The sequence below is a fragment of the Peromyscus eremicus genome, chromosome 15, assembly GCF_949786415.1.
Source record: "Peromyscus eremicus chromosome 15, PerEre_H2_v1, whole genome shotgun sequence".
Classification (NCBI taxonomy): domain Eukaryota; kingdom Metazoa; phylum Chordata; class Mammalia; order Rodentia; family Cricetidae; genus Peromyscus; species Peromyscus eremicus.
The window spans coordinates 66,218,268-66,236,677 of NC_081431.1; the positions used below are offsets into that span (position 1 = coordinate 66,218,268).

At 44.8% G+C, this 18,410-nt stretch overlaps 1 protein-coding gene across 1 annotated transcript in view; it reads left to right on the top strand.

Moving 5' to 3' along the window:
- Nckap5 (NCK associated protein 5) overlaps positions 1-18,410 on the top strand; it is a 788,185-nt gene that overhangs the window by 554,811 nt on the left and 214,964 nt on the right. Inside the window, exon 7 of the mRNA XM_059280499.1 lies at positions 13,022-13,090. Coding sequence (XP_059136482.1) covers positions 13,022-13,090 — 69 coding nt within the window. The remainder of the gene's footprint in view (positions 1-13,021; positions 13,091-18,410) is intronic.

Genomic DNA, 18,410 nt, shown 5'->3' on the forward strand with positions numbered 1-18,410 from the left:
TTTTATAGTCTAGTTTTCAGTCAATTTCCTGCTTCCTGTGATGCGAGCATTTCCCAAGATCACTTGAGGCTGGAGGAGGGCAGGAAAGAGTAATAGCTGGATTTCAGGTGAGGGTCCTGTGACCCTCCCTTTCTCTCTCTACTAAGGAGAGAGGATAACATAATTCCATTATCATTACCATAGGCCCATCTCTGTAATGTTCTGCTTAGATTAATTAGTTGCCATGGCTACTGGGCCAAGGGACCCTCTACTTTAAACTGGAGGTAGGATGATCGTGTTGTACCATACAACAAGCGGATAGGGACCAGTGCTGCTAGCCCATAATCAACAGCTCACAGCATAGCTTTCTAAAAATTATCCAAGCTGAAATGCCAGTAGAACCGAGGTCAAGAAGCCCTGGTATAGACGTGTGTATACCTCTGTTAAATGCAGATACTAAACACAAACCCTCTCAGTATATGGAAGGGTTCCTCATGTTTAATTTGTTTTCAGAAGATCAACAAGACATTGTTTTCCCAGCCATCTGTTGAGACAGAAATAAGCTTTGCTGTTCTCTGCCTGACATTTCATCCACATTTGTCTTAATGAGACTTCACTATGGTTTGGGGACTCTCCTCTCTGCTCAACAGATTGCCTTCAAGTCTGGTTGAGATAACTGAGCTCAGCACATGGGTTCGAGTGGAAGTTGGCTTAACCCTTTCATTGACTCTAAGAATAGAACCGGTATGCACTGTGTCTGCTCAGCACTTTGTAAAGTAGATGACTAGAAAATGGGTTGAAGTATGATTCTCTTGATCAGTTCAGAATCTATAACTATTTACCATTGGACAATTGCTGTATAAATTCATAAAACCTAAAATGTTGTGTATGGTATATGTCTCTCTCTATCTCTCCATCTCTTGTGGGTCTGTGTATGCGTGTGTGTGTGTGTGTGTGTGTGTGTGTGTGTGTGTGTGTGTGTAGGACATGCATTTGTGTTTGAGCATGCATGTATGTGTGGAGGCCAGAGGACAGATTCCATTGTTATTCTTCAGAAGCTACCCATCTTTTTATATTTTATTATTTTTATTGTTGAAAATTTTCATACATTCATACAGTATATTTTGGTTAGTTCTACCCACCTCTGTCCCTTCCGACTCCTCCCATATCCTCCCCACCACTCTTGCATCTCAACTTCTTTTAAAACCCATTGAATCCACTTAGTATTGCCAGTATGTACATGGGTATAGGACCATCTTTTGAAGAATGGGTAGCTTCTCAGGGGCCATCCATGTTGAAAACTGATTTTCTGACCAGCAACCAATTGCTGACAGCTCCTTAGCTGGGAGTGGAACATTGTGACTCCTTCTCTGATCACTTTTTGGGTGTTGGCTGCCTTAATCATGTGCCAGTCTTGTTCATGGAGACACAGCCACTGTGAGTTTATGTGTACAATGCCCTGTCATGTCCTGAAAATACTCTTTTGCAGCAATCCTCCACAATCTGGCCCTTCAAAGTCTTTCTGTCCCTTCTTCGGTGTAATGCCTGAGCTTTGGGAATAGAGAGAGTGATAGAGATATTCCATATTGACCTGAGCAGTTCACAGTCTCTTATTCTCTGCACATTGACCAGCTGTGAGTCTCTCTATTAATATCTGGCTGCTCCAAAAACAAGCTTCTTGCATGAAGCTTGAGAGTTACACTAACTAAGAGTGTAAAGATAAAATCTTGGGGGAAACTTTAATAGTATGTTTCACTAGCAGAATAGTAGTAGTAAGTTCTCCCCTGGGACTTATAACATACCTATCCCTGGGTTCTTAGCCTAGTTAACAGTACCAGAAATGAGCTCTGTCTTGTAACTTGGACCTTAAATCCACTCAGAAAGTGGTTGGTTACTCTCATAACACTTGTGCCACCATTATGCCAGTGGGCACATGTTGCCAGGCCATCTTACTGTAGTCTGCCATATTCACAGCAGTTTTAAGACTGTCCATTACCTCTCTCCCCTAGTCATGTGAATGATACCTTCTAGCACTATGGCAGTTGATTAGTAGAAATGAAGCTTCCAGGTCAGTCTCACCTTGGTATGCCCATGTCCTATGATTCAAGTACATGACATCTTCAGCAATAGAGTCTTGCCATCAAATTCTGGATGGCAAAAGAGTGGAGGAAATGATCTGTAATATTGGGTGGGAGTCTGTGTGGAACTTGACAGACCAACAACTCAAAAAGAAGTAACTGGCCCCTGCCACCAGGGATTTTAATTTGATGTCCTGTGGTGTCCAGTAGAATTATTGTCCCCTCAATCTAAGGTAAGTACATTTAAACTCCTTTTATGTATGTACATGTATGTATTTTAGGAAGCTCCTATAAGAGTTTTCCATATGGCCTTTGCAGAAGTCTTTGGTGTTACTTACTCCTCCTATAACCCCTCATCTACCTTCATCTTGTTTATTGAGACAGGATCTCTCACTGAGCCTGGACTTTTGCCAATTTTGCCTAATCTGGATGTTCAGGAATCCCCCGAGACCCATTCGTATCCACATCCTCAGTAACAGGATTATAAACATAAACCACTACAATTGGCTTTTTATGTAGGCTGTAGGATTCAAACTGAATCTTCATGCTTGGACAGCAAGCACTTTAACAACTATGCTATCTACCCAGCCAACCAGATACCTGGTATTTATGGCTGAAAAAGATTTGGAATATGCAGGGTCTAGAATGACTACAAAATTATCCAAGCTATAGCTCAGTGGTAAAGCACTTGCCTGCCATGCACTGGGTCCTGAATTTCATCCTCAGCACCAAAAATTGGGGTTGGGGTGGGGGAAGGATGACATTTTGGAGCATCTCCTATCTAGTTTGTCAGAAATTAGAGTTTGCCAATTATATACTGGGTGAGGTGAGTTCATCTTTCAGAGGACTCTTTTCTTCCTTGTGTGTCTGACACTCGTAATCAGACAAGTATCTTACATCTCCCAGAACTGACTTCACTGTAACAGTTTCTCTATTATATGGACCAGGAGTCTTTGTGGTCACAGAGGGCAAACACTCAGTTATGCCACCTGTGAGCTGGCAGGGTTTCTCACCTTCCTAACACTTCCCAGCTTCTACCCATTTGGGTAGCTACTATCTGGCTGTAAATGTCCAAGTGCAGTGGGAGCATGGGAAGCAGTCATAGAACTGGTAAAAGTACAAATGCAGAATCTGTCTTCAAACTGTGAAGATTTCCTAGGTATTAACTTCCCTGGTGGGTATAGCCGTGGTGTTAAGGAGACCACCAGCGCACCTCAGACTTGATCCCTCCTCTGACCTCCTGCTCATAACTGTACAATTCCAGGGTGATTCTCAGTTGACAGCATCTGGTCTGGGTCACCAAAGCTTGATAGATAACAAGACTGAGTGTGCACAGATGTTTAGTAGAGTAAATTAGGAAAGACTATCAGCATATAGCATAAGTCCAAAGTTACATTTTTCTAGATGTAGCTCATAATGACATATAGAATTCATATATGTCTTTGAGTCTTCTAAAATTCAAATAAAAGAAGGAACTGGAGAAAGAAAAATTAAACAATTACAAGAAAAAAAAACTAAAGCCAAAACACAGTTAAGTGACTTGGACAGGGGCACACAATCAATAGGAGCTAGACTGTAGCCATATTTTCCTGGGTGCTTTGTCCCATGCAGCAAACTTGAAAAATGTTTTTAAACGACTAAAATACCACTGAAAAGTTTCTTGTCTTGTCAAACTGTTCTTAACTGAGATGCTATTTGTGCATAACTCCTTAGTAAATATTGCTGGTTAAGTACGTGGTATGCACCCTGATTCAATATCGTCTTGCTAGAATTGCATGTAATTCAGAATGAAATCTTTAGTATGACTGATGGCTGCCAGCCTCCCGACGTACTTGTTTGTTGTTGTGCCTGCTCTTAGCTATACACTGAGGTATTTGTTCTTCTTTGATCTAACTCTCAGTGAAGAGTCTCATCCCCTTTCCCCTCAACCCTATTATCTCAGGGTCCAAACTGTTCCAAAACACCTGCCAGCCTCCACCCACCCACCACACAAAGCCACCCAGAAGGTGTTGAAAGCTAGAATAAATGAGAGGAACAAGCAGGCTATATACAGATATTAACTCTCCTCTTTCCCAGAGGTTTGCCAGACCATTCCTGCTGCCTGCAAGTTCTGTTTAGAGCAGCAGGCGTCACCCACCCCTTTTAGCCCTTGGACACCTAAACCCAAAGTGTGTTTCATTATACTCTCATCATAGTCAAACACTGGAAAGTAGAGGATGCTAAGACATTTACTGTCTGTCTCGGAGTACTCATTTCATTAGAACTGTTTGGTGCAAAGAAAGCCAGTGAAACTTTCTGAGCCTCAGCTGGCTCATGTGTGCAGTGGGGACAGCATCAGTTACCCCGTGTGTAGTTTGTTGGGAGTAATAAGATAAAGTGGATTATCCACTGCTGAGCATGGACAATGGCAAACAGTACTCAGATGTCATTGGGATCTGTTACCCGTTATTCTCACCACCATTATCTTTTCCTGTGGGTCCCATATGCCTCCCAGTTCCAACTACTCCCATGGCCCTGGCTTCAGTGAGATTTGCATTTCCAGCTGCTGGCCTGATATCGAATAGAGGTTACTGTTATGTTTCAGATACATGAAACTGAACTAATGATTTCTTCTTCACAAAGATTCAGTTTGAGGGGTGTGAGAGCAATTCCTCTGTTGTGGCCATATCATATTTAGGTGTTTCTTTTTATTTAAATCCCAGTGAAGAAATCTGGGGATGGCAAAAGAAAGGCCAACCCAGAGGATTTTCAGTGGGTTTTAGTTTCAACTAAAGCCATGGAGACTAAACTGCTCTCCCCATGACATTCCTTGAAAGACATTGAAAGAGGTTGGAAAGCATTGCTTGTCTGTAAACCCTTTGGCTACCACTGCTGAAAGTGGGGAGCTGGACAGATGGCAGGCTTCTGGTGACCCACACTGTCCATCCACTGCACTTCCTACAAGAGCACATGTTGGGGTGGGGACCAAGGACTAGGCTGTATAATCAGATTAAATTTCAAACTCTGTGCAGCTTAATCCTTCCTGTTTTGAATGTAGATTCTTAAGCCATGGGTCAATAGTCTTCCCTCAAGAGAACAAGGAATGTTCCAAGGAGGTTTAGGAAACCCTAAACAATGTAATTTCATTAAAAAATGTAAGCATTGTAAAGACCAAAGGTTGCTGCCAGTGCAAGCATCAGCAGGCATTGTGTAAGCACTGGGGCAACCCACCTATGTTGTGATCTTCTCTTCTCTATAAGAATGGGGAGGAAGGAAATGTTCAACAACAAAACAATACAATTTTATTCCTAAAAAAAAAATGATCTACCACAGCTCCTTCTCTTCCTGTGCTCTCTGTTTCTACTCAAGATTTTCTGATCTTCTCTGAGACTCAGAATGTCAACTTCATGCCATTCATTCTTGGTTCTCAGGCTTGCTCCTCTACGCACTGTTGTGGCTAAATGCTGATGGATCTGTTGTGATGTCTCTCCTCTGTCTTCCTCTCCTCAGCTCTTGTGTTTGATTTCAGGGGTGTTTTGACTTTGATAGGACCACTGTAATGGCAATTTTCTATCCCCTCATTGTCCCTGCTAGTCGTCCCCTTTTATGTCTGGTACTAGAGTAAATTACTACAGATGCTCACTTGATCATGTACCTGTGATAGCATCTGGCTTCATCCATCTTCATCTCTGACAGGATTGCACATACCCACTCTGTTATAGCGATACTGGTTTGTCCAAGTGCACCAAGACCCTTCCAGAACATTCCCTGGGCCCCTGTAGAGCTCTGTGAAATCTCTCTTTCTTTCTTTCTTTCTTTCTTTCTTTCTTTCTTTCTTTCTTTCTTTCTTTCTTTCTTTCTTTCTTTCCTTCCTTCCTTCCTTCTTTCTTTCTTTTTCCTTTAAAGAGAAAAGAAGCTAGCAACAAGTATTTATTCCTCTCTGCTTCTTAGATTTAAATTACATTTATTCATTTATGTGGTGTTTGTGTGTGTGTGTGTGTGTGTGTGTGTGTGTATGCACGTGCGCGCACGAATGATTAAGTGTGGATGCAGACATGCCACATCATGTAGACATGTAGCAGTCAGAGGACAACTATTTAAGCTGTTTCTCTCCTTCTACCATGTGGGTCTCAGGTTTGACGGGACCCTACTTCAAGTAGCAGTAGCCAAGGGGTTCACAGACAAGCAGTGCTTTCCAACTTCTTTCAAGGACATTGCTAAACAGAGGACTGTCATGGGGAGTGCAATTTAGTTCAGCAGGCTTGATAGCATGTGCCTTTGCTCACTGAGCCATTGTTCTAGTTTGTTTTCTGTTTTTCTGATAAACACCGTGACCAAAAGCAACTTGGTAGAGGAAAGGGTTTAGTTCAGCTTTCAGGTAACCACCCATCATTGGAGGAGAGCAGGACAATAACTCAAGATGGGAGCTTGAGGCAGTCACCAAGGAGAATGCTGCTCACTGGCTTGCTCCCTCTGGTTCTTGCTCAGCCAGCTTTCTTTCTTTTTTTTTTTTTTTTTGGTTTTTCGAGACAGGGTTTTTCTGTGTAGCTTTGCGCCTTTCCTGGATCTCGCTCTCTAGACCAGGCTGGCCTCGAACTCACAAAGATCCGCCTGCCTCTGCCTCCGGAGTGCTGGGATTAAAGGCGTGCGCCACCACCGCCCGGCTCAGCCAGCTTTTCTATAGAGCTCTGGATCACCTGCCCAGGAGGTGGCACTGCCCACAATATGCTGAGCTCTCCATTCCTTAGCAGTCAAGAAATATGCCCCCCCCACACACACACACATGCCCTCAGGACAATTGCATCCAGAAAATTTTTCTTCCCAGGTGAGTTGAGACATCTTCCCAGGTGAGTCTAGTTAGTACTGAGCTGACAATAAAAACTAACCAGTATAACCATTTGCCAGCTCCATCCTGGGGCTTCTTAGTGAGTGTGTGTACATAAGAAATGTGCTTATAGAAGAGTACATAAAATGTCAGTTTGCAGTGAAAATGACTGAGAAAAAAATGGATATGTGCCACTGGGTCAGCAAATGAAAGAGAGTGGCCCAGAAATCTCCAGGGACACTTATCCCGGCTTCCTTTTGAGCCATTAGCTATAATTATTAACATATCTGTGAGAACTCATCCAGGGACAGAATATACTCACAGCTTGTGTTATGCTGTATGTTTGTTTGTTTGTTTGTTTTCAAAGAATTTTTAGCCCCTGAATTGTTGGCATCTAATTGAAAAGCAGAGCCTATACCTGGCTCAGGGACAGCACCCGCTGGAGAGGTGACTGTGTGGACAGGAGACTGACAGGTGACTGTTGGATAGGTGATTGTTGGGCAGGTAACTGCTGGACAGGTGACTTTGGACAGGTGACTGTTGGACAGGTGAGTGTTTGGACAGGTGAGTGTTTGGACAGGTGAGTGTTTGGAGAGGTGAGTGTTTGATATCTACAGTTTGGGGAGAACTGTGAGTTACATAGCATCTTTTTACCTACCTTATAAGATGTGGGAAGTGTGATCACAAGTAAGTCCTAAGGCTTATAAGAAAGATGGATTGATGGGATTTGAAGGTAAAATGAAACACTTCCTCTGTCCCAGATGATCCCCTTAGCTTGGTAAAACTGCACAGTTGCTAGGATCTGAAATGCTGTGATGAAACACGACTTCCTGCCTCTTCATATGCAAATCTGCTTAGGGCATCATCCATTTGCATCTGAATATAAATGCAATAGGGAGAACTTTGAAAGTCAGCACTGGGGTGTCCAACTTTTTGACATCTACAAGTTGGCATTGAAGAACTGAACTTCTAGTTAGAAAACAAAAAACCAACAAACAAAAATAACCAAAATGGCACTGGAGAAATGTCTCAGTGTTTAAGAGCACTTGCTGTTATTGCAGAGGACCTGAGTTTGATTTTCAAGCACCCATGTCAGTTAACTTACAACTTCCTGTAGCTCTAGATCCAGGGGATCTCCATGGGCCCTCTTCTGACCTCCACATGAACATGCATTTACACATAGACACACACACATACACACAAAGATTAAAAAAAATAAACTTAAAAAACAGAATTTTTACAAATAAAACCTCAAACTTACAGAGATCAGTATAATTTGGACCCATGGACACACTACCCTGAATTGGAAATCCTCTCAGTCAGGGGTGAAGTCTAGCAGAAATTTTTGATCACTGTAAAAGAGAAAGCTGAACACAAAGATCCACCAGCAACATATACTTGAAGGTTCTAATTGAGTCCTCTGGGTATCCTGACTTAATAGCATATTTAAAATGGAACATGATTTGTTCAAATTTCTATAATTCATAGTAATGATGCCTACATTTTCCCTTCTTTTCTCTTTATCCTTTCACAACTCTTGTATATAAATACCCACTGTTTCTTTAAATCACACTTAATTAGGAGAGTTTTCTGTTTCTTTACACGTTGTCTCCTGTTGGAAATAGGTTAATCCCGAATCTCTAATAAATATGAATGGACTAAAGAGAATCATGAGTTCAAGATCATTTTACCTTCCCAGGTATAATTGTTAAAAATCTCTACTGTCTCCTGGGATGTGTGAGATTGCATCAATTAAATCATGTCTCTGTAACTGAGTACGGTGGTCGTAAATGTGGCTGTGTTCACCAGGACCCTCTCTGTATTTAATTTGCTGGGCTATAATTGTCAGAACAGTAAATGTGAGGCAGGTAATGTAAACTGTAATGATGGTAATTATCTGAATGGATCGATCATCGTGTTATTGCGACGTGATGTGGGTAGAGGAGAGTTGCAGACCTCCCATATAAATTCTCAGTTTCTATTTCATTTCCTTGCATGCTTTTCACCAAGACATCTAAAGTGAAAACAATGTAAACTCATCACCACTGCCGTCTCCATTATCTTTTCCAGTCTCCTTAGTAATGTCAGCAGACCCCATCCCCAACAACCTTTCTCAAAGGAAAGCAATCATCTTACAGAACTGGAATTCCAGGACTTGCCCTTGTAATCTTGATACCTCAGACTCGAAGTTGAAGTTGTTTTAGTTGAATGATTTGTGTCCTTCAGTGTGTGTGTACGTGTGTGTGCGTGTGTGCACGCATATACATGTGCATATTTGTATGAGTGTGCAAATGCCTAGGTATGTGTCCACCTCATGCAGTGTATACCTTGGTTTTGCTCTGGGGTCTCTTATGGGCTGGAGCTGGCTGAGAAGGCTGGGCTGGCTGCCCAGCAGTCTCTAACCAAGGATGCACACTGTCTCTGCCGACCTAGTGCTGAGGGTGCAGATGCATGCCACCATGCTCAGCGCTCACACATTAGTTTTCAGGATTGAACTCGGGTCCCTGTGCTGCCATAGCAATCACTTCAGAGACCAAGCTATCTCTTCCAGATCTGTTCATTAAAGAGCCAGATTTGTTAACTAGAATAACCTGCTAAAGGCTGTAAATCCTAGCACTGCCTAAATACCTGTGACAGAACTGAACTGGAACCTAAAGTGCCCGGACTGGGGAAAGAACTACGTGTTGTCCCAGCTGTTCCTGAAGCAGGTTCAACAGAACAGAAGGGAGACAAGCCTAGAAGCATGGCGGTGGATGGCTGCTGGGAGAGGAAGAGTCACGTGTCTCTTGGGGGGAGGGTTGGCTATTACTGGGTTACCCAGATCCAAGCAGACGAGCCCATAGCCATGCACTGTGTACAACACTAATTAGACACTTAGACACAGTGGATTATAATACTAAAAAAAAAAAAAAAAAAAAAAGGACTTGAAGTTGAGAGGGAGTTATGTTGGGGACAAGAGAACAGTTGGAGGGATGGAGTCAGGGTGGATATAATCAAGACAGTGGCTGCTTAGCAAAGGTGGGACCCTGGGTTTAGTCCTAAAGGTGGGGAGGAGGAGGAAGAGAGAATTGAATGTATAAAATTTTCAAGAACAAATTGATTGATAATAATAATAAAGAAAAATGAAGTCATAGGATACCCGTGCCTTTCTCATTGTCAAAATCAAAGAACTCAAGTGCAAGTTGCTGTAAATAGAAAATGACCTCTAGGATGCCACAGAAGTAGTGCTGCAGCCTGTGGCTAGGGAGGGTGGCAGAGGATGGCCTGGGAGAAAAGTCAGCAGCCAGAAAGAGAAACCCCACGGTCACCTGGTCAGCATTGGGCACAGTGTGAACAGGGTTGCTATGTTGGCTGAGAGGTAGAACGCAAAAGAGTTTATCCACGTGGCTTTCCCAGAAGGATGCTGTGTCCAGGGAGAAAGAGGCAAAGGGGCGGTGTGTGGCTTAGAGATGTTGTAAAGGGGAAAAAAAGAAAGGTGATATTTCAAGAGGCTCTGGAAATAATGAAAAACATAAGACTAACCCCCATCAATCATTATCCACTAAAAGGGCCAAAACAAGGGTAGAGTGGACGTGCCAGAATCTGTGGAGGGTAGGGAGATGGATCAGTCAGTAAGACACTGAATACGTGCATCAGGGCCTGGTTCAGAGTCCCGCACCCACAGAAAATATTCTGACATGTCTGCGCATACCTGTAATCCAAGCACTGGGGAGGAGAAACAGAAGGATGGATCCTGGGGCTCGCTGACAAGCCATCCAGAGTCAATTAGTGAGCTGCAGGTTTATTGAGAGACCCTGTCTCAAAACAAAACGGAGAATGAGTGAGAAGACAGCCTGACATCAGCTCCAGCCTCCATAGGCGCGGGCACGTGTGTGAAGGTGGGTGGGCACACGGGCGCACGTGTGAAGGTGGGTGGGCACACGGGCATGCGTGTGAAGGTAGGTGGGCACACACGTGAAGTTGTGTGGGCACACATGTGAAGATGAGCTGGCATACGTGTGAAGGTGCGCGGGCACATGGGCACGCACGTGAAGGTGCACGGGCATGCGTGTGAAGGTGCGCAGGCGCGCGTGTGAAGGTGCGCTCGCACTCAGTCAGACAAGTCAATCCATGGATCCTGTGGGAAGGTAAAGTAGAATGATTGCATCTGATATGCTGGTGTGAATAATAGGAGAAAGGGGAAAATCATGTCTAAATGTGTAATCATGAGAGGGGACAAAGGACACTGTTTCATGAAGCATTGAAAGGAAGTAATGGAGAGAGCACACACTGCTAACAAGCCTACAAAAGAGGTGGACAGAAAGAGGGAAGGAGGGAGCCTCACTGAGCATGTGCCTCTCAGTATAGCCTTGACTTCTGGAATCGTGCTAATATTTAACATATTCAGAACAATAAAATGAAATCAGAGAGAGGGGGAAATTGAATTTGAGCCCTGTCAGAAACAAATGAATCGCATCATGGACACTGGATAGGAGGGCAGAGAACTGACCGGGTCACTTTTGAGCAGAGAATTTTCATTAATATCTTCACTCTAAAAAAAGAACATCTCCTCACCTCTCCTGAGCACGGATTTTCATGGCGTAAGAGTCGTCTCTGCATTGCGGGTGTGGAACAAGGTAGTAAATACACTGCCTTTGGGAGCCCAGTTCTTACTGCGGAAAATGGGTCCTAGATATAGGAAATGAGGGTGGTGGGAGGGAGGGAGGAGCTCAGGGGGTAGGTGGGGAGGGTCGGAGAAGAGAAGGAGAGGAAGTGGATAGAAGGGGAGGGAGTGGAAGGGAAAAGAAGGAGAGGAAATAAATAGAAGGGGAGAGCGGGGCGGGGAAAAATCACAAGCATACAATCAGGAGGTCACTGGATATCAAAGGTTACCGGGTATTAACAAGAATTGTGGACTAGAAAAACTCACTCTAAAGGGTATGGTCAGGTCAAGGCTGAAACTGCAGTAAGTGTGGATCATATTACCATAGCGCACATTGTATTTCAGGAAATTGGTAACCAGCCTGTGGTTGTGCACAGGAGCATCTTAATGCACACACTAGGGATGATGGGGTCTTGTCTGATACCTGCCTTCATGATGCAGGAAAAAGAATGGGAAAGAAAGAGAATGCTTGAGCAGATGTGGCTAAGTGTTGATTATAATGATGTGAGGGAAGATGTGTGGGAAGTCTACATGGTTATTAAAAAGGGTGTGTGTGTGTGTGTGTGTGTGTGTGTGTGTGTGTGTGTGTGTGTGTGTGTGTGTACCAAACAAAAACTTCTAAACCAGATGGGGAGGAGCTATAAAGGAAACATACTAACCTGTGTACCATCTCGAAGCCTACTGTACTAGGCAGACTGATTAAGAGTGCTCCTTCCTGAGGAGATGGATCAGTCAGTAAAGTGGTTTCTGTGCAAACGTAAGGACCTGAGTTCGATCCCCGTAACCCACCCATGTAAAAAGCCCGGCATGGTGCTGCCTTGACATCCCTATCATAATGGACTTCACCTACACTATGAGCAATGAGAAACCTTTTCTCTCTGAAATTTGTCAGCTTGTTTTTATCACAGCAACAATAAAAGGAACTGAGAGCATGTCAACACCCCCCTGCCCACATGCTCTGAGGCAAATGAACACTCTAATTAGAGGAAACGGGGCAGATCACACCAGAGATCCATAAGGATCATTCAAGGTGTGCCTTTCTCCTGGTCATCTTATGTTCCAAAGTCACTGGCTGGCACCAAGAATAACACCTGGACTTTGTCTTTGAGTTAAAAGCTTTACCTGAAATTCCTTTTTGTGGCGTCAACAAGCATTAGACTGAGACCATGCCAGTTCCTAATGGAGTAGATTTAGGCATTTCTTACATTTTCTTAGCATAAGATAAATACTGGCATCTTTCTGTGGAACACTCCTGCACAGCGTTGATTTGATTTTCTACTTGCTCAGAATATCAAGTTCCGATTTCTTAGAATCTTAATGTATGCTCGTGAGCGAGCCTGTAAGACAGGAGTCATCCCTGCGATACTTATAATAGTACTTAGAGCAAACCTGTCAGAGGGACTTCTAAGAGATTACCCGGGGTCCTGGGGAGGTATATTTAGCAACCATATTGAATGAGTTGTCACATAACACAACGTTTCATTGATTTATGGTTGTTATTTCTGTCTCTTACTGCAGGCGGAGAATTCGGCACTGGCGCTGGAAAATGAGAATCAAAGAGAACAGTATGAGAGATGTCTTGATGAGGTGAGGCTGGGTAAGAGGGCAGACGAGAAGCTGGGCTTGTTAAGGATCTTCATCAGGTTAGAGGGCATGCGAGTCCATGCTACACAGAATTGTAATGTTTTCCCCCAAGAAGTTGTAAACAGATGTCCGCTGGTAAATATTGGTCTCTTAGCCTCTCCTCCCTCTGTCTCCCCTCCACATAGACGTACCTTCTACACATCTCTTATCTAACTTCTCTTTCCCCCTCCTATATCTCTTTCTTCTCTGCCCTCTCTTCTCTTTCTCCTTTCTCTCTCCCTTTCTCTCTCCTTCCTCCTCTTTTTCCTAACTCTGTGTCTCTTCCCCTTCCTTCCCTTCATCCCTCTCCCTCCTCCCCCTTCCTTCTCTCTGCTTCCTCTCCTCTTTCCTTCCCTTCCCCTGTCTTTCTCTCCTCTCTCCTCTCTCCCTCTCTCCACTCTGATCCTATCTTCCTTCCCTCCCCGCCTCTGTAATGTTTCCAGGGCATCTGTGATTCCTTGGGATAGTTGTCTACCATCCTTGCACACACTTGGGGTGCGATTCACTGTTTGATCGACTCCTTCTGTCCAAGAAGTAAGATCCTTGGCCCTGAATGAGGAAGAGCCACATGTGGGCACGCTGCTGCGTGTACAATTGGATGCATTCTCTGAGAAGCAAATTGCTGATTGAGTGGGTGGGGACAGCGTTCACAGTTGGCAACCCGAGGGGGAAAATCAGCCGCTTGAGCACCAGCCAGAAAGAGAAAGGGAAGTCAGGAAGAAAATTTGAGGGCAATGGAAGAAGACGGAGTCCCACGCATGAGTAAACTCAATAAATATTATCTGATAATGATGGCAAGATGAACACAAAATGGCGGGTGTTGGAGAGTGTCTTGCCGGGGGGCGGGGATGGGTACTGAAGCCTGCTCAGAGCTCTCAGGCTCCTCAGCACCGTCTCTCATTTCTGTTAGGAATAGGAGCCAGCCTTACTGCTGCTGCTTGCCGCAGTGGTCCACCGGCAGTGTGGAAAAGTTCTCCTCCGGGACGCCACCATGATGGAAGCCATTATTTAAATGACATAACTTCTTTAGACATCTTCCCAGTGTGTTAACTCTCTCACACATTCTGTGAGATTCTACTGGAGGATTGCTAGAGTGCAGTTGAACAGATTTTAGAAAAATGGCATGTTATCGTGTCCCATTAGCTTACTCATGGATAACCAATATCTTCAATTCTTTCTCCTTGCTAACAGCTAGATAAACGTTTTCCAGAGAACTCCTTCTGATGTTCTTACCCTCCCCATCCAGGCTGTTCTCTCTCTCCTGTGACACTGTCCTAAAAGTTGATGGGTTGGACCATGAAGTGTACAAGCCAGAATCCCAGCTATAACCCATTTTACCGCCATGTTCCTCTTCCTTCAGACTAGTGAAATCTCCACCTTCTGAGGATGAATGTTTTGGCTATTTGGTTTTCTCACAGCAGTGTCTCCCCTAAGCTGGGATAATTCCAGACTAGTGTCTTCCCTAGGTTGGGAGATTCCCACACCAGTGTCTCCCCTGGGCTAGGAGAGTCCCTCACCAGTGTCTCCCCTAGGCTGAAATAGTCCCACACCAGTGTCTCCCCTAGGCTGGGATAGTCCCAGACCAGTGTCTCCCCTAGGCTGGGATAGTCCCAGACCAATGTCTCCTCTAGGCTGAGATAGTCTCACACCAGTGTCTCCCCTAGGCTGGGAGAGTCCCACATCAGTGTCTCCCCTAGGATAGGAGAGCCCCACACCAATGCTTCTCCTAGGCTAAGGTTTTTCCACACCAGTAGTTTTCCACACTGTGGTGCAGAACTCACTTTGTAGCCAAGGATGACCTTGGACTCCTGATCTTCCATCTCCCAGGTGCTGGGATTACAGGCATGTGCCATAACATCTGGATTATGTGGGACTGGGGATGGAAGCAGCGCCAGCTGGGCCGTAGCCTCCATCCCACACCAGTGGTTGTTAAAGATGTGCTCTCTAGCCCCACACCATGAGCCATGCCTGGGAGCTCAGGATAAATGCTGACTCTCTGGGTTCACCCCTAACCCACAGAATCCTGGTGCCACTCAGGGTGAGCCCAGCATTTGCATTTGCGTGTGAGCAGCCCCGCTTGCTGGTGTCTGTACACACTACTCCTGCAGTCTTGGGCTCACAATACTGACTACTCTGTCCTTGGCACTCAGTGAACACGTTGGAGAACTCCACATGTCCCTGAAAAATGACCTAATATTCAGTCTTTCCCTTGTTTAGTATTTCCAGTCATCCACGTTGCTTACTCAGGCAAATAGTTTCTGTAACCCTCTGCCCTGTCAGGATTCAAAAACTCCAGAATGGAGCTGGAAAGATTGCTCAGTGGATGAAGGATGCACAAGGACCTGGGTTTGACTCTTGGAGCCCATGTAATATGCCAAGTGTGGGGGCAGACCTGTAGTCTCAGCACGCAGTAGGCAGAGACAGGCAGATCCCCAGGGTTCCCTGCCCAGGCAGCCTGGCCTACTTGGTAAATAGCGGGTTAGTGAGAGACTGTGTATGAAAAAACAATAGAGATAGTACCTGAGGGATGGCACCTGAGGTTCACTTATGGCCTCTGCTCATACCTACAGACATGTACACACACACACACACACACACACACACACACACACACACACACACACAGAACAATCATTCGGGAATCCAAAGTTAAAGCAGTCAGGAAAGTTGTTGACGTAAAAGCTGGCACACAGACTTGGGGTCTGGTGAGACCAGTCCAGCTTTCTTCAGCCCTGCTCCCCAGGCCCTTGGTCCAGTCAAAGTCTAGAGCAAGAAAGACCAAATAGATACAAGGCTGTTTAAAGGAGCCAATAATCCCCCTGGGTTAAAAGTATTGATGAGCCAAGTTGCACTTCCACCCCTTGCACAGAAATTTCCAGGGAGACATGACCTGTATTCAGAAGTCAAATCTATGGGCTCAAACCACAGAGCTGTGTACTTAGCACGCTTCTCCCTTGGGTCACTCCTTATCCAGCACAAAGCTCACAGCATTTCTCTGTAGAAACTGGAGTCTGGGCCATGGAGGTGGCTCAGCCTGTAAATCGCCATCATGAGGACCTAAGTTCAGATCCTCAGAACCTTCATAAAAAGCTACATATAGTTGTACACACCACTAATCCCAGCGCTGTGGAGGCAGAGACTGGAGGCTCCCTGAGGCTCCCTGGCCAGCCGGGTCAACTGAATCAGTGAGCTCCAGGTTCAGTGAGAAACCCTGTCTCAACAAATTAAGTTGGAGAAGTAATTGAGGAGAGCACTTCATGTTTACATCTGGCCTCAGCATGCACAAAGGCATACAAGCACATACAGACACGAATGCCCACATACACACAAAAAGAACCATCTGTTTCCCCTGTATTTCCCACGCCTGTGCTGTGTGGGTTTCTCCAGAGTACCTCAGGCAAACCAAAATTTTCTCCTTCGAAATCATTTTCCGCAGTTCCACTGACACCAGGAGTTTTGAAGAGAGAGTCCCTCTGTTCCTAATTGCAGAAATTAACAGTTGCCAGCAAGGTGATTTACAACAAAGAGCTGCCTCCGAACAACACAAATGTTTTGTATTCATGAATGCCGGCCTCTGATTACACATGCCTGTTGTTCTGGAACTAATTGCACGGGGTAGACTGTCTGTTTGCAGGCTTTGTAAGAGAATGCCCTCAGAGGGCCAGTTCCGTGTAGTAATAATGTGAAGTGGAAATTCTTTGCAAGGCTTTTTATACTAATTAGTCCGACTAACAAGGTAAGGCCTCATGTAAGTTATTTCCTTGCTACTAAGTTCCATAAAACATACGCTGATGGGTGAGGCATAACTTTAAAGCGACCTCAATCCTTTTTGCCCTGATGCTCGTTTTCTGGGAAATGGAAAGCTGGCTGATGATTTGAGAAAACACTAGAGAATGTAAAATTCTGTCTGTGCTTCTACTAAAAGAACGTTTTTACTAGAAATAGGTAGATACTGTACATAGATGGATGCACACACATATGCATAGAAAACACATACTCTCACATTCTCTGGCTTGAAAGGTGTGTGTGTCCCTCTCCCCCCCCCCCCATACACACGCACTCACACACAAGTGCATTGCCTCCACACACATACATAGATGGATACATATACCACACACATATGTGCAGATGTACACACACCCTCTCACATATATAGATAAATACCTAGAGTCCCCCCACATACATAAACCACATACCATGGCTTGGTAGGTATACACATACACATGCACACTTAACTTTTCTTGCTTCTTGGCATTGGGGTAGAAAGACCACACCAAGGCTTACCCTTATTTCTTTATGGGAGTTTGGAAGTCTTCATGATTGAATCTGTATTTTCTTCATCTAAATATTTGATGAGCAGTCTACTACCAGGCAGTGAGTTGCTATTTGTCCATAGTATTGCCTTAGCCACAGTTCCTTCCAGACCAACTGTTCCACATACAGATGTACAATGTGTGTGTGTGTGAAATAAACATGATAGCATCCTTTGGACCACTGCATTGCCTTCGGATGGATTCAGTGGCATGTAACAAACCTGCATTAAGTGTCACCTCATACAGGCTCTGGTATCCCGTGGAAACCTTAGACCAGCAGAAGTGAGGAGGATAGAGGGCCGTGGGGTCCAGGTTAGAGAAGCTGCTGGGTGCAGTGGGGACTTGGGGAATGGACAGTAGTCAGCAGCGGGTAGGAGGAGTGAGGCAGAGCCACAGAAAAGGGACAGGATTGGAGAGGGGTGTCACAGCGGGAGCCAGAGCCAGTCAGGGTGCAGGTCCAGAAGAGGAGGTGGCTCTCATGGTTATGTGCAGGTCCTGAATATGCCTGGAGAAGTGTGTGTGTGTGTGTGTGTGTGTGTGTGTGTGTGTGTGTGTGTATCTGTCTGTCTGTCTGTGTCTGTCTGTTTGTGTGTGTCTGTGTCTGTCTGTCTGTGTATGTGTGTGTATGTGTGTGTGTATGTGTGTGTGTGTGTGTCTATTTGTATGTGTCTCTGTCTGTCTGTCTATCTATCTGTGTATGTGTGTGGTGTGTGTGTGTGTGTGTGTGTGTCTGTCTGTCTATCTGTCTGTGTATGTGTGTGTCTGTGTGTGGTGTGTGCATGTTGTGTTGTGTGTGTGTCTATCCGTGTGTGTGTGTGTGTGTGTGTGTGTGTGTGTGTGTACACATCATATGGAGGCCAGAAGTTAATGCTACTGTCTTCCTCAATCACCTTCCACCTTGTTGTTGTTGTCGTTTTGAGGCAGAGTCTCTCTCACTGAATTTGGAGCTTACAGATTAAGCTGTACTGGCT